Source organism: Hyla sarda, chromosome 4, assembly GCF_029499605.1.
Source record: "Hyla sarda isolate aHylSar1 chromosome 4, aHylSar1.hap1, whole genome shotgun sequence".
Lineage (NCBI taxonomy): Eukaryota > Metazoa > Chordata > Amphibia > Anura > Hylidae > Hyla > Hyla sarda.
In genome coordinates this window covers 215,330,902-215,347,648 of record NC_079192.1, presented here as the reverse complement: position 1 = coordinate 215,347,648, position 16,747 = coordinate 215,330,902, and the positions used below count along the sequence as shown (strand labels likewise).

The 16,747-nt window shown below is 45.0% G+C and overlaps 1 protein-coding gene across 2 annotated transcripts in view; it reads left to right on the top strand.

Moving 5' to 3' along the window:
* Positions 1–16,747, top strand: part of FBXL13 (F-box and leucine rich repeat protein 13) — a 278,659-nt gene that overhangs the window by 176,517 nt on the left and 85,395 nt on the right. For both annotated transcript variants that reach the window (XM_056573484.1, XM_056573483.1), the window contains one exon: positions 14,233–14,331. In XM_056573484.1, coding sequence (XP_056429459.1) covers positions 14,233–14,331 — 99 coding nt within the window. The remainder of the gene's footprint in view (positions 1–14,232; positions 14,332–16,747) is intronic.

Here is a 16,747-nt window from a genome sequence, read left to right as displayed (position 1 = left end):
GATGGTACATACCGCCTGGTCCAGCTAAAACTTCTCTCTGCAGAATGTGACGCCCAGACGTCTCCTCACTATGTCAGCGCATTCTCATCCTCTATATGAAAACAGGTATTATTATAAACCTGCCAGACTCTGTATCCTCTAAATATAATACTACTATACTCTTTGATTATAAACCTTCCATACACCGTACCTACTGAATATAATACTACCACACATCTGTACATTCTGAATATAATACCAACACATACTGTACCCTCTGAATATAAATCTGCCACATACTGTACCCTCTGAATATAAATCTGGTGGTGTTGCTAGTGGATGATGGGGGTGCTAGTACTGGGGGGGGCATTATCACCCCCATCATCCATCGGCAGGATCATCCTCCTGGCAGGAGCACCCCCATCATCCACCAGCAGGATCTGCTGATGGAGGTGCTGCTGCTGGGGGGGTTTGCTGGTGGATGATGAGGGTGCTACTGCCAGGGGGGGAGCATTAGGTAGGTAGCAGTTCCCCCACATTAGGTAGGTAGCAGTTTCCCCACATTAGGTAGCATAGATTCCCCACATTTGGTACCAGTTACCCCACATTAGGTAGTAATTTCCCCACATTAGGTAGCACAGATTCCCCACATTAGGTAGCACAGATTCCACACATTAGGTAGCAGTTTCCCCACATTAGGTAGCACAGATTCCCCACATTAGGTAGCAGTTTTCCCACATTATGTAGCAGCTTTCGCACATTAGGTAGCAGTTTTCCAACATTAGGTAGCCGTTTCCCCACATTAGGTAGCAGTTTCCCCACATTAGGTAGCATAGATTCCCCACATTTGGTAGTAGTTTCCCCCCATTAGGCCGCAGGTTCCCTTGCATGTTCCCCACAATAGGTCAAAGTCTCCCCACATTAGATCGCTGGTTCAAACAAACCCCCCCTCCCCCCACACAAAAAACACACACACACACACACAACACAGAGACACACACACAGATAGAGAGAGACACATACACAGTCAGAGAGACACACACTCAGACAGAGTCACACACACACAGTCACACACAGTCACACACACAGTCACACACAGTCACACACACAGAGTCACACACAGTCACACACACAGAGTCACACACAGTCACACACAGTCACACACACACAGTCACACACACACACACAGTCACACACACACACACAGTCACACACAAACAGAGTCACACACAGTCACACATAGTCTCACACACACCTAGAGTCACACACAGTCACACACACACAGAGTCACACACAGTCACACATAGTCTCACACACACACACACACACCTAGAGTCACACACAGAGTCACAGACAGTCACACACACACACAGAGGCACACAGACACACAAACAGAGAGAGTGAGACAGACACACACTCACTCACCCATCCAGCGAAGCGCTCCTTCTCTCCGGGCGCTCTGCGAGTGACGTCGTGTCCTCCTGCGCGGCCCTGCGGAGGGACGTCGGGCCGGGACAACAGAAGACGTGGGGGCACAGGCCGGTTCACTGTGCAGGTGACAGGGGGGGGGGTGTGTTTGCTGATGGCTGCTACTAGTACGAGACAGCGTTAGTGATGACAGGGGGGGGGGGGTTGCTAGTACAGAGGCAGCGCAACTGAGGACTGTCTTGTCTACTGGGTTCTCTGCTAACACCTGATGCCCGTATCAGGAACTGTTCAGAGCAGGAGAAAATCTTCATAGCAATCCTATGCTACTCTGGACAGAGGTGTCAGCAGAGAACACTGTGGACAAGACAGAAAAGAAATTCAAAAAGCAAAGAATTTCCTCTGAAGCATACAGCTGCTAAGAAGTATTGGAAGGGTAAAGATTTTTTAATAGAGGTAATTTACAAATCTGTTTAACTTTCTGGCACCAGTTCATTTAAAAAAAAATAAAAAAAAGTTTCCACTGGAGAACCCTTTTAAGGTTACAGTTTTATTTGAAAGACGAACAGACACTATAGTCACTGTATGCTCCCTTTATTACAAGCATTCTCATATCTTGTATGAGGATAAATGCACATTGTATATACAGTGGTGATCTAATTAGCAATTACATGGAATGTAGCCGTACGGTTTTGCATTGATGAACTTGGAAAGGCCCGCTTTTTTTTTCTCAGTGATTTCACAGTGCAAGGTTATTGCCCCGGGACATTGCTTTGAAGAAAGAAAAGTTCTATTATTATTGGCAAAATGTTGATACGGAATTAACGTTTGTTGATGAAAGAATGTATGTTGTGACAATTTTCCATTTAAATGTGAGAAATGTTACCACCAGTGAACTTGTGTCTGTAGCTATATTTTAATGACCCAACACCCACAGACTGCCTTGTTCTTATATTAAAATAATACAAACTTATCACATTTGTTGTTTTTTCCCCCTTAAACTTATAGGGGGAGATTTATCAAAACCTGTCCAGAGGAAAAGTTGCTGAGTTGCCCATAGCAACCAATCAGATCACTTCTTTCAGTTTTCAGAGGCCTTTTCAAAAATGAAAGAAGTGATCTGATTGGTTGCTATGGGCAACTGAGCAACTTTTCCTCTGCACTGGTTTTGATAAATCTCCCCCATACTGTTTATTTCCATGTCCTAAATGTTGTTGTGGACTAGCCATACCCTTTCCATAAAATATATTCTTTAACCCCTTAAGGACCAAGCCCATTTTAATCTTAAGGACAAGGCCAATTTTATTTTAGCATTTTTGTTTTTTCCTCCTTGCCTTCTAAAATCCATAACTCTTTTAAATTTCCATCTACAGACCCATATGAGGGCTTGTTTTCTGCGTGACCATTTGTACTTTGTAATGAAACCTCTCATTTTTGCACATTTTGGAGGGTTTCGTTTTCACACTGTACACTTTACGGTAAAAATGATGTGTTCTTTATTCTGTGGGTCAATACGATTAAAATGATACCCATGATACTTTTATATTTTTTCAACGCTTAAAAAAAAAAATCTAAAACTTTTTGTACAAAATCAGTAATCTAAAATTGCCCTATTTTGACCACCTATAACTTTTTCATTTTTACATATATAGGGCAATATAAGGGCTCATTTTTTGTGCCATCATCTGTACTTTTTATCAATACCATATTTGCATATATAAAACTTTTAGATAATTTTTTATTATTTTTTGGGGGAATAAAATGTGACAATTTATTTTTTTTTAAAGCAGCATTTTTTTATTTTTTTTTATGTTTACGCCGTTCAACGTACAGGATCATTAACATCATATTTTGATAGTTTGGACATTTACGCACACGATGATACCAAGTATGTTTATTAAAAAAATATTGCGCTTTTTGGGGGTAAAATGGGAAAAACTGACAATTTTTATTGGGGGAGGGGATTTTTCACTTTTTTCACTTTTTATTTTTACATTTTTCAACCTGTTTTTTTTATACTTTTTATGTCCCCATAGGGGACTATCTATAGCAATCATTTAATTGCTAATACTGTTCAGTGCTATGCATAGGACATAGCACTGATCAGTATTATCGCTGATCATCTGTTCTGGTCTGTTCTATCTCAGACCAGAGCAGAAGAACAGAGGAGACGGCCGGAGGCAGGTGAGGGGACCTCTGGACGTCATTACAGATGATCGGATCACCGCGGCAGCACTGCGGGCGATCCGATCATCTATTTTAACATGCGCATTGCCGCAGATGCCGTGATCTGTACTGATCACGGCATCCAAGGGGTTGATGGCGGACATCCGCGCGATCGCAAATGTCGGCGGGTCCCCGGCTGCCGATGCTCGCGGTCATACTCAGGACGTAAATGTACGTCCTGGTGCGCGAAGTACCGCCAAACCAGGATGTACATTTATATCCGTGGTCGTTTAGGTGTTAATTGCAATGGCCTCTATAAGCAGGATAAAAACAGTTGTAATGGAACAGTATCAAGAATGTTTTTAGGAAAATAAAAAGTTTAGGGTGTTGACTTGTCCTCACAGTTTCTTAGATCTCAATCCAATCAAGCATCTATGGGGCTTTGTGAAAAAACCACATCCAATTCAAGAAGAACCCACCTAGCAGTTTACAGGATTTAACTCATCTAACTTTTTTTAATACCTCATGGCACCATCAGAGGTCTTGTGGAGTCTATGGCCTGACTGGTAAGAAGCTGTTTTGATGGTAAGATAGGGATCTACACAATATAAGGCAGGTGAATTTAATATTGTGACTAACCTGTTTAGTCTATGTTCACATTTCATTAGTAACAACATCTCTTCTGAGTATGGAGGTACCCCATAAGTTGACCTGAAGTGCACTACGGGCGAACTACAATGCTCAGAAGAGAAGGAGTCATATTTGGCTTTTTGAGAGCAAATTTTGCTCGGGGGGCCTGTCGCATTTAGGAAGCCCCTGTGGTGCCAGAACAGCAAAAAAAAAAAAAACACATGGCATACCATTTTGCAAACTATACCCCTTGAGGAACGTAACAAGGAATAAAGTGAGCCTTAATACCCCACAGGGGTTTCACGACTTTTGCATATGTAAAAAAAAAATAATAATTCACTAAAATGTGTGCTTCCCCCCCCCCCAAATTTCACATTTTTGCAAGGGTTAATAGCAGAAAAGACCCCCCAAAATTTGTTATTCCATCTCTTCTGAGTATGGAAATACCCCATGTGTGGACGTCAAGTGCTCTGCTGGCGCACTACAATGCTCAGAAAAGAAGGAGCGCCATTGAGCTTTTGGGAGAAAAATAGTTTGGAATGGAAGTCAGGGGCCATGTGCGTTTACAAAGCCCCCCGTGGTGCCAGAACAGTGGACCCCCCACATGTGACCCTATTTTGGAAACTGCACCCCTCACAGAATTTAATAAGGGGTGCAGTGAGTATTTACACCCCACTGGCGTTTGACAGATCTTTGGAACAGTGGGCTGTGCAAATGAAAAATTTAAATTTTCATTTTCACGGACCACTGTTCCAAAAATCTGTCAGACACCAGTGGGGTGTAAATTCTCACTGCACCCCTCATTACATTACGTGAGGGGTGTAGTTTCCAAAATGAGATCACATGTGGGTATTTATTTTTTTGCGTTTATGTCAGAACAGCTGTAAAATCAGCCACTCCTGTGCAAATCACCAATTTAGGTCTCAAATGTACATGGTGCGCTCTCACTCCTGAGCCTTGTTGTGCGCCCGCAGAGCATTTTAAGCCTACATATGGGGTATTTCTGTACTCAGGAGAAATTGCGTTACAAATTGTGCGGGTCTTTTTTTTTCCTTTTAACGCTTGTGAAAAAAAAAGTATAGGGCAACACCAGCATGTTAGTGTAAAATTTTTTATTTTTTTACACTAACAAGCTGGTGTAGCCCCAACTTTTCCTTTTCATAAGGGGTAAAAGGAGAAAAAGCCCCCCAAAATTTGTAGTGCAATTTCTCCCGAGTACGGAGATACCCCATATGTGGCCCTAAACTGTTTCCTTGAAATACGACAGGGCTCCGAAGTGAGAGAGCTCCATGCGCATTTGAGGACTAAATTAGGGATCGCATAGGGTGGACATAGGGGTATTCTACGCCAGTGATTCCCAAACAGGGTGCCTCCAGCTGTTGCTAAATTCCCAGCATGCCTGGACAGTCAGTGGCTGTCCGGAAATGCTGGGAGTTGTTGTTTTGCAACAGCTGGAGGCTCCGTTTTGGAAACACTGCCATACAATACGGTTTTCATTTTTATTGGGGGGGGGGGGGACAGTGTAAGGGGTGTATATGTAGTGTTTTACTCTTTATTATGTGTTAGTGTAGTGTTTTTAGGGTACATTCACACTGGCGTGTTACGGTGAGTTTCTCGCTAGGAGTTTGAGCTGCAGCGAAAAATTTGCCACAGCCCAAACTTGAAGCAGGAAACTTTCTGTAAACCTGCCTGTGTGAATGTACCCTGTACGTTCACATGGGGGGCAAACCTCCAGCTGTTTCAAAACTACAACTCCCAGCATGTACTGACAGACCGTGCATGCTGGGAGTTGTACTTTTGCAACAGCTGGAGGCACACTGGTTGGAAAACCTTCAGTTAAGTTCTGTTACCTAACTCAGTATTTTCCAACCAATCTGCCTCCAGCTGTTGCAAAACTACAACTCCCAGCATGTACTGATCGCCAAAGTGCATGCTGGGAGATGTAGTTATGCAATAGCTGGAGGTACGCAACTACAACTCCCAGCATGCCGAGAGAGCTGATTGCTGTTTGGACATGCTGGGATTTGCAGTTTTGCAACATCTGGAGGGCTACAGTTTTAGAGAACACTGCAAAGTGATCTCCAAACTGTGGTCCTCCAGCTGTTGCAAAACTACAATTCCCAGCATGCCCTGACAGCAAATAGTTGTTTGGGCATGCTAGGAGTTGTAGTTTTGCAAGATCTGGAGGGCTACAGTTTAGGGACCACTATATAGTGGTCTCAAACTGTAGCCCTCCAGCTGTTGCAAAACTACATATTCCAGCATGCCCAAACAGCTGTCTGGGCATGCTGGGAGTTGTAGTTTTGCAACATCTGGAGGGCTACAGTTAGAGACCACTGTATAATGGTCTCAAACTGTACCCTCCAGATGTTGCTAGGCAACTCACCAGCTTCCGTCGGATCCAGCCGCACGTCATTGCCGCCCGCAGCCTCCGTTGCCCGCCCAGATCGGTAAGTGGGAGGGCAGGAGCCTGCCTATTGTGGGAGGGCAGGATGGGGAAAACGAAAGTTAACCCCCCCGCCCCTGATCTGCTATTGGTGGTCGCGTCTAGACCACCAATAGCAGGGATAGGAGGGGTGGCACCCGTGCCACCTCACTCCTATCGTTTCAGGGGGATCCTGGGTGTCTTAGACACCAGCGATCCCCCTTACATTCCGGGTCACCGGGTCACTATAGACCCGTAATGACCCGGAATCGCGCAAATCGCAAGTGTGAATTCACTTGCGATTTGCCGCGATCGCCGACATGGGGGGGGTCTGATGACCCCCCTGGGCATTTGCACGGAATGCCTGCTGAATGATTTCAGCAGGCATCCCGGTCCGATTCCCGCCTGGCGGGGACCAGAACTGCCCATGACGTAACTGTACGTCCTTGGTTCTTAAGACCCAGGGTGTCGGGACGTAACGTTACGTCATGGGTCCTGTAGGGGTTAAAGAAGATATCCCATGCAGCAAAGTAAAAAAAAAATACATAGCCATTCCATGGTATATTCACCTACCACACCTCTGACATGTTTGTTATTTTTTTCGGCCCCCATTTACCTGCTATTCAGCTCATAAATTCCAGTTACTTCCTGGTTATGGTGGCTATGCCTATGATCTCAAAGACTACATTTCCCTGGATGCACTGCTCTCATTTCCTGCTCTCAGCTGCCTGAGCAGAGAGCTTGTTACCACCCCTAACTTATTTTAGTCACTGCTACAGCTCTGCTAGCTCACTCCCACATAACACTGAGCTCCAATCATAGCCCTATACAGCAGGGTGGCCACGATGAAACAAAAGGTAATCTCAGTGCTCAGAGAGAGGGAGTTGAAGCTGCAGTTTTACACTGTAAAATCACTCCCTCCCCCTCCCCTCTGCTTCTCTCAGTGAAACAGCTTTACACTGGCACAATCACCTCCCCCCTGCTCTGCACTCCTCTCCTCCTCAGCTCTAGCCCCGTAAATCCCTCTCTCCCCAGTTCTCAGTGTGACAGCTCTACTCTCACAGCTCCCTCTCTCCCTCCCCTCCATTCTCAGTGTGACAGCTCTACACTGGCAGCTCCCTCACCTCCCCCCTCTCCTCTGTTCTCAGTGTAAAAACATTAGCAAGGAGAGAGGAGAGAATCAGCCTGTTTGCTGGGGCTGCTATGATCTGAATCAGACTGCATATAGGCAGTGCTGCTCAGCCAATCACTGCAGAGCAGAGGGAGGACAGTGTGAATATTCATCAGATGGAAGGGGCTAAGGCCGAGCACAGGGAGCTTTCTGCAGCACAGGGGTTTTCTGGGTAATTATCAGGTCACAGCCCCGGGATGCTGCTGATAACAGCCTGAATAGGGGGTCGCAAGTCATGAAAACCTGGAACAGCTGAACTTCCTGTCAGACAGAAGAATGCAGAAAAAGCTTGTTTCCAAGCAGTATTGGTAATGGAAGTGATTTACAAACCTATATAACGTTACCTTCTGCTCTTAAAGCTGAACCCTTCTTGTCGTGATACCAGGGCTTAGCCTTAACCACCCAAAGGTAATACCGCTGGTCCTGGGCTATGCACGGGGGCAATGAAGACACAGATGCCAAGTTACGGACAAACGATAGCTTTACTTAGGGTAGACAGATGACACAGTCTATGCAGTACAGCCAATATCCCAAGGAGGACCAGTGACACAGGGGTACCTCGAAGGCTTGCTGGGACTTGCAGTAATTAGACAGACTTTGGTGCAGGCCACAGTGACTAAACAGTAGACTTGACTTGACTGACTTGATGACTGACAATTAGATGACTTTGGCTTACTTGCAATTGGCAGGTGGCTGCAGACTTTAGGCTTGAGGCTTCCAATGCTCCAGACAAACACACTGAGACGACTTGACTTCACTGGACCTCAGGAACTAAGAGAGCTGGAAGAGAGTGATTGCTGCCCCTCCCCTGGTTATATAGGGGGCTGTGCAAGGAGCCCATAGGTCATTGGGGTCACCTGATCACTAGTGCCTCCTGGGTAACAATCACATGGTATAATAGTTAAAGAAACTTTACATTATTAATAACACAACTTCTCTACACACGGGATAATACATGGGGACATGGAGAGGCTCTGCCTGACGGGGCAGTAGAAGTACGAGGAAGCACCATCCCGTACTGGGCCACCACAAACTCCCCCACATTAATTAATCCTCGAGTCATCCTCGACACCCAGTCCTGGAGGGCAGAGGACCGTAATGACCACAGGGGCCACAGACAGTTCCTGGGGTATTTCAAGCAATGTCCATATCCAGGTCTGATGAAGATGAAGACAAAGAGTCCATGTATTATAAAATACACGTCTTAATAAAGACTTATTAACTGTATGACTACTGAAGGATATGACTAAGATATTATGCATAACAATAGATACTATTCTGATGGATTGCGCTGCCAGAGGCTTTTTACCCATAGCCTTGGCTACTGGGATCCCTTGGTGGACACACTTCTCCCCAGAACACTATATATATCACTAGACATTTGTTACCTTATTTTTTTACTGTATGTGTGCAGTGGGTTAACAGGAATATCTTCTGGCCAGTAAAGTATCCTGGACACATGGACACAAGATAATATTAGACATTAGACATGATACATCATAGACATGTGAGGACTGGTATTATGACTAGTGTTACAGCCCTAGTGTGGGTAAAAACGTATGTGCATGACTGAACATGAAGTCAGTGGACTTTGCACAGGACTTTGTGTTACTTACTATATATCAAGAAGGCATGCACACACCTACCCCTCTGGACAGAAAGCAAAGACTACTTCAGAAAACACAGATAAGATTGGTAAGATAAGGTCTTACCTTGACAAGCGCTTGTTCCTTAAGATCTGTGGTTATGGGGGTCTCCTGCTTTCCACTCGGTCCAGGGGGATGATGTGGCTGCTCTGCTCCTGATGTCAGCTTCTGGCCTCACGTTTTTAGGCGCCAGATTTGTCGGGGAAGTCTTCATGGGGACTTCAATGCGATGTCACAGAGTTTCTAATTAATATACACGAGCGCTCTGAGAAATTACTTCTTGAACAAGACAGCCCCCAGACCTTAGAAGCTGGCATCCGTATACAGCTGGACTGGCTGACTGCAGTCTGGATATGCCAGGATGGATGGTTCTGTCAACAGATGTTTTAGAGCTCAAAACACTGTCTATTGCTTTTCGGCCCATTCAACAGGTAATCTTCCACTGTAGTTCTCCTTCGCTGTACCCCACAGGAGAGCTGTGAGGGGTTCTGCAATCTGGGCAAAGTGGGGAATGAAGCGGCGGTAGTAGCTGGCAAATCCCAGGAAGCTCCTGACATCTTTCACCATGCATGGGGTAGGCCAGTTCTTAACAACTTTTTCAGGATTAGACTGGACTCCCTCTGCGCTGACAACATGACCCAGGTTGTGTACCTGTGGCTTAAGCAGATGACACTTTGACAGCTTGATCTTCAGCCCATGCTTGATCAGGACTTGGAAGATGTCTGACAGATGACTGAGGTCCTCCTGGTAGGACTTGGAATACACGATGACTTCATCCAGGTACAATAAGACACTTTGAAAGTTCAGATGGCCCAGGCACCACTCCATTAGATGCTGGAATGTTGCAGAGACATTACATAGCCCAAATGGCATACTCTTAGACTCGAACAGTCCCATGGGTGTTACAAAGGCGGTCTTCTCTCAGTCCTCCACGGCCATAGGTACTTGCCAATACCCGCTGGTTTAGTCCAAGGTGGAGAAGTAAGCAGCCGAACCAAGGGCTGTGAGTGACTCTTCAATTCCTGGCAGAGGATAAGTGTCCTTATGTGTGACATTGTTCAGCTTCCTGTAGTCAACACAAAAGCAGATAGTTCCATCCTTTTTCTTGACCAGAACAAGGGGCGCCGCTGCCCAGGGACTCTGACTTTCTTGAATGACGACTGCCTCTTTCATGTTGGCCAACATCTTCTTGACAGTCTGATACATGCCTGGTGCGACCGGACAGTGTCTTTCTTTAGTAGGTGGACTGTCGCCAGTGAGGATTCTGTGTTGGATCATATACGTATGTCCAAAGTTTGTGGGATGTTTAATAAAAGCCTCTTGGTACCTTTTGGCGACGTTGATGACTCCCTTGACTTGATCCCTTGGGGTACTATCATCTCCTACTTGGAGTTGCGCCCACCAGGGCTCAGGAGTACTTGCACCGGATCCTTCAGCCACTTGGCTCAACATCATCAGGCTCACACAATAAACTGTCATCCCAATACTCATAGAAACATTTTTAGGTATAGTAGACATTTGTGACCCTGTATCTATCAGCGCTTCCAACTGTACACCTTCTACAACAGTTTTTATATAGGGGCAGGAGGCGACAAGGTGCGAGTCCTGACTTAGGTCGTTCGGAGTTTGGACCTGGTGACTGTTTTCCTGAGGGCCGGGACCTCAGGGAAATCCATTTAAATCCCAACACTGCATCTTCCAATGTCCTGACTTATTGCAGTAAGTTCAAAAGGGCCTTTGAGTCTCCGAGGGCCTATTGGGCAGAGGATTGCGGTGGGTTAAAATTGCGGGGAACAGGAGCAGGACAGGTTTTCTATGTGGGGGCTGTTCAGGGTCAGGTGGAGCAGCCCGGGTGGCAAGCTCCTTCACCACCTTAGCCAACTGTTCAAGGTCCTGCTTAACACTTTGTAGGTTAGAGGCTGTGGTGACTGGCAAAGCAGATTATACTGGGGTGGGGCCAGGGATGTGGGGGTATAGGCCTAACTAACGCCCCTAGTGGCTCTTGGACAGGGGTACAAACATCCTATAACTCAGTCCTGGACTCAATCACTTGAACAGCCAGTCTCTTAAAAGTGGGGAAGGACAAATTAGGGTTTTGAACTGCTAACATTCTCAACTGGGCTTTGTCCCACTTATTATGAGCCCCATCGATAAATCTGTCCATTAACACCTTATTACCCTGCTCAAAAGTTATACCATCTAGTTGTCGGCATTCTGTAGGGCTACGGCATAAGCTCTTAAAGTCTCACCTGGCTTCTGTCGCCTTTCATACTGCCGGAGACGTACCTCTGACAGAGAATGTGACTCAAATGTCTGGTACAGGCCTTCAAAGATCTTCTCTTCAGTTGCCTTCTCGGAGGTTGGCCAGGTGCGAACTTCCTCTAGTGCTGACCCCTGTAGTTGTCCTGTGAGCAATGGCACCTGTTGATTAGGAGGGAAAGAGTAAAAGACAAACAGACTCTGGAACCCTTTCTTGAAATCCCTCAGGGTGGTCTCCATTGTAGGTAGGGAAGACAGGGTTCCCCATGAATAGCGGTGCTGACGCTGGAACACCCAGGTTGTTGATGTGGACTGCAGGCAGGACTGGCAGCATTCCGGTTGCTGGGACAGCAACGGGGCACCGTCGCCTGGTTGATCTGGAGAGCTGACATCTTGTAGACTTTTTTTTGAGTGCGCTGTCACTTTAAGAAGACTAGAGTGTGCTTTCACTTTATGAAGAATTGAGTACACTGTTTAAGATGAATTGAGTGCGCTCTCGCTTTAAGAAGCATAGAGTGCACTGTCACTTTAAGATGAATTGAGTGTGCTGTCACTTTAAGATGAATTGATCGGGCTGTCGCTTTAAGAAGCTGGTTGAGGTGCTGCAGCGGCTTAGTCTTTGCTCTCTGGGGGGCTGGTACCCCCTCTATTTGGCAGGTACCCGGTAATTCTGTTGGGCACTAGGGGGTTAACGTGGCAAATTTTCGGCACCGGAGGCTGGATACTCATGCCCGCAGGTACTTTCAGAGCCTGTGCTGCTGCTGGTGTCGGGTAATAGACAGCAGAGCCGGACACAGCCGCTGGAACCTCCAATATGGCGGCGCCCAGGGAACTTCCTGTTTCTGTCCGGCCAGTAAAGTCTTCCCTTGTGCAACACAGGACAGATCTTTGGTTCCTTCTCACAACACGGAAGAGGCGTCACAGCTGGGGACTGACGGTGCGGATCCGCTTGCTTGCAGGAAACATTGGACCAATTTAACCCTTTCAGGTACCGACTCTTTACACTCCTCAGCAGCAAACAGTTTTCCATCAACTCCCCCTCTATTTCACAAGCACCACGAGTAAAACACTTTTCAATGACAACCGTCCTGCACACTTTTCTGGCGCAAACTTCTATCGCATCGGCATGCAAATTTTGCAAACTGTGTTGGACACGGTTCAGACAAGGGGGTGGAGGACTTGTGGCTTTTGGTATATGGCACACACCCGTATCCTGTTTGTGACGGAAAAAAGTTGTAGTGTTGGGGTGTGAGTTGCAGGGTAGATGTTATAACCCAAGGGGCAGATGTTATTAACCCATTCTTGTCTTGACGCCAGAGCGTGGTTTAGCCTTTACCACCCGAAGGTAATACCGCTGGTCCTGGGCTAGGCACAGGGGCAATGAAGACACCGACTCAAAGTTACGGACAAACGGTAGCTTTACTGAGGGTAGACAGATAACACAGTCAATGCAGTACAGCCAATATCCCAAGGAGGTGACCAGGGACACAGGGGGACCTTGCAGGCTTGCTGGGACTTGCAGTAGTTAGACAGACTTTGGTGCAGGCCACGGTGACTAAACAGTAGACTTGACTTGACTGACTTGATGACTGACAATTAGATGACTTTGGCTTACTTGCAATTGACAGGTGGCTGCAGACTTTAGGCTTGAGGCCTATAATGCTTCGGACACACACACTGAGACAACTTGACTGCAGTGGACCTCAGGAACTAAGAGAGCTGGAAGAGAGCGATTGCAGTCCCTCCCCTGGTTATATAGGGGGCTGTGCAAGGAGCCCATAGGTCACTTGGGGGTCACCTGGTCGCTAGTGCCTCCTGGGTAACAATCACATGGTATAACAATTAAAGAAACAGTACATTATTAATATCACAACTTATATCCACAGGGGTTAATACATAAAGGTGGCCCTGGGGACATGGAGAGACTCTGCCTGACAGGGCAGGAGAAGTACAGGGAAACACCATCCTGTACTGGGCCACCACATATTAATTTTGTCTGTATGTGAAAGTAGTTGTTAAGTTTACAGTATTGCTTGTTTTACTTTTCAAGGGTTTCAGTGTTAAGTAATAACATAGTTAGGGTATGTGTATATGATGGATTTTTTTCATTGGACAAATCTGTTACGGAATCTGTGGGAGAAATCTGAGTCATAGCCTTGGATTTCTTTCACAGATTTGCAGTCTGTTTGCTGTAGATTTGCCCTTGGTTTTGGATGCTGGTGAGTCTGCATCAAAGAATCGACATTACACTTCATTTTTATACACAACACAGAATTAAATTCCACACTTGAATAAATAAATCTGTACCATAGTTCATAGTCTGAACTATGGTACAGATTCCCATTAAAAGGATGGGAAAGGAAACCTACATGGTTTCCAGACAATTCTGATATAAATTCCTAATCTGCTAAATTTTTTGTTTATGTTTTTGTTTTATGTTTGCTAAATTTTTTGTTTATTTATTTGTACTCTGATCATGCAGTTGTGTCCTCCATAGAATCAAAAAATATCAATGTTGTCTTTCTCTACAGATATCGGTGGATGGTTTCAGGTACTTGGCTGATGGATGTAGTTCCCTTCAACATCTTAAAATAAATGACATGTTTACCCTAACAGACAATTGTATCACAGTAAGTAACGCTTGTAAGATTTACTGTCAGTCACATCCTTGATCCTAATTTTTCATATTCAGCATATAGCTCGGCTCTCTTCATATGTGTTTTTGTGTCAGGGCCAAGATCTAGGTTCTGGAGCCAGTGGACCTGTGTTAATCTTCTTTACAGACTAAATGCATCTGGATGAAATATGTTCCACATTGTATATCAATGTTTCAGAATATTTTGAGTGTATGAATTTGTTGCATGGATACATGTTCGTTTGAAGGCATCTGTAGGCATATAAGCATTTAGTATCTGCAAAAGAGAGATTTTGTACATATTGTGACAAACCATCTTGGGGATTAGCTCTGGGATCATCCTGGTCACTTGCCACGGGACACGTTCCTCACAATAACCACAGACCACAGTTCCGCATACAAGTCTGACTCCTTGGCAGCTTTTTTTCCACAGGTTGCAGGTAAAACAAAACATAAACAGGAACAAAATAAAGTCCTAGACCGTCTGGTCACTGACTACACATATCAGCATGCCCTGACTACGAACTGGTGAGCTACCCTCAGCCAGTTAAACATGTGTCTCCTGCTACCTGTTACTCACAGTTCACACCACTTCTTGGACCACTCGCAGTGCCTTCTGCGTGTTACCTAAACAGGGTCCGTGTGTCTCCCCCTCTAACAGCCAGCATACTGTTTCCAAGGGAAAGCCCCAACTATTCTGTTTCCTTTCCTTTTAAACACACTTTCCCTTCCTGATACCTCATTAATCAGGCCACAGGTGGATTCTCCACAGTTAGCAAGGGAAATACACCCTTTCCTTGCCACACTGCCACAATATATAAAACAGAAAATACTTGCTGAGAGTTAACACACACAAACTTTTAATATTACATCAGATACGAACCAAAGCAACGTTCAAGAAAAAAAAACACAACAAGGATACAACACTTGCTAAATGTGTAATCCATTGGAAGCTCATATTGGAAGTTTAATTAAATAGGTAGTAAGATATACAAATAAAGGTTGTTGTTTCTATAATGAAAAGTTATACAATTTATTACAGACACAAGGGTGCTTAGCAGATTACAATTGAGAGCTCGCATTACTACATCGTCGCTGTAAAGCACTATGTATCAATGTGTACATCACATGACCTGAACAGATTTTTATCCACTGAAGAAATAAATTAAGGTTCCTATGGCATGAAAGCAAATTCAGATATTGATAAGTGTGATGAATTAACAGGATATAGACTGGGGGAAGCTATTGCCAAATACTGAAACAAAAAAATCGGAGATCTGCAATCAACATTGAATAACTCTACTGCTAAATTTATTCCTTGGGGAACAAGTGTAATCAATTAAAACTTAATCTCACGTATTAAAGGGGCAATAACAAATACGTTTAAAAAAACAAATCAAAGGGGTCAGCCTAAGCCTTTCAAAATTACAAAGAGATTAATAAAATCTGTAAAAAGGTAATAAAGCAGCAAATTTTTACAATGAAAAGCAGGTGGCAAAAAAAGTTTTTTCTCTCTTTTTACCCATCAGGGACGCAGGGCGTATGGGTACACCCTTGCATCCTTGTAGCTTAGAACACAGGGTGTACCTGTATGCCCTGTGTTGTTCCGATCACTGTCCCTCGCCGGGCGCTGATCAGAACGAGATTCCTGCTAAAATCATTCAGTAAGCATCCTGGCACATCGCCCAGAGGGGTCCTGAGAATACACCCTACCCTTCAATCGCCGTGATTTGCCGGTCAATTCTGACCAGCCAATCAGACTAACTCAGAGTTTCCCTACAAGTCTGCCTCCAGCTGTTTCAAATGTGTCATCCATTGGAAGTTCACATTGGAAGTTTCATTAAATAGGTAGTAAGATGTACAAATAAAGGTTGTTGTTTCTATAATGAAAAGTTTCCAAAATATTTTCTGTGACAATTCCTGAGACACAAGGGTGCTTAGCAGATTACAATAGAGAGCTTGTATTACTACATCGTCGCTGTAAAGCACTATGCATCAATGTGTACATCACATCACCTGAACAGATTTTTATCCACTGAAGAAATAAATGAAGGTTCCTATTTCTGACCAGCCAATCAGACTAACTCAGAGTTTCCCTACAAGTGTGCCTCCAGCTGTTTCAAAACTAAAACTTCCAGCAGGCATGGTCTGTCAGTGCTTGCTGGGAGTTGTAGTTTTGCAACAGCTGGAGGAACTCTGGTGGGGAAACATTGAGTTAGGTAAAAACCTGTGGGCCTCTAGCTGTTGCAAAAATTACAACTCCAAGCAAGCACTGACAGACCGTGAATGCTGGAAATTGTAGTTTTGCAACAGCTGGAGGTTTGAGCCCCCCCCACGAAAAAATGGCACATTCACATGGGCAGAGGTATACAAACAGTTTCCTGCGGCAAATTTTCTGCCAGCGCTCAAAC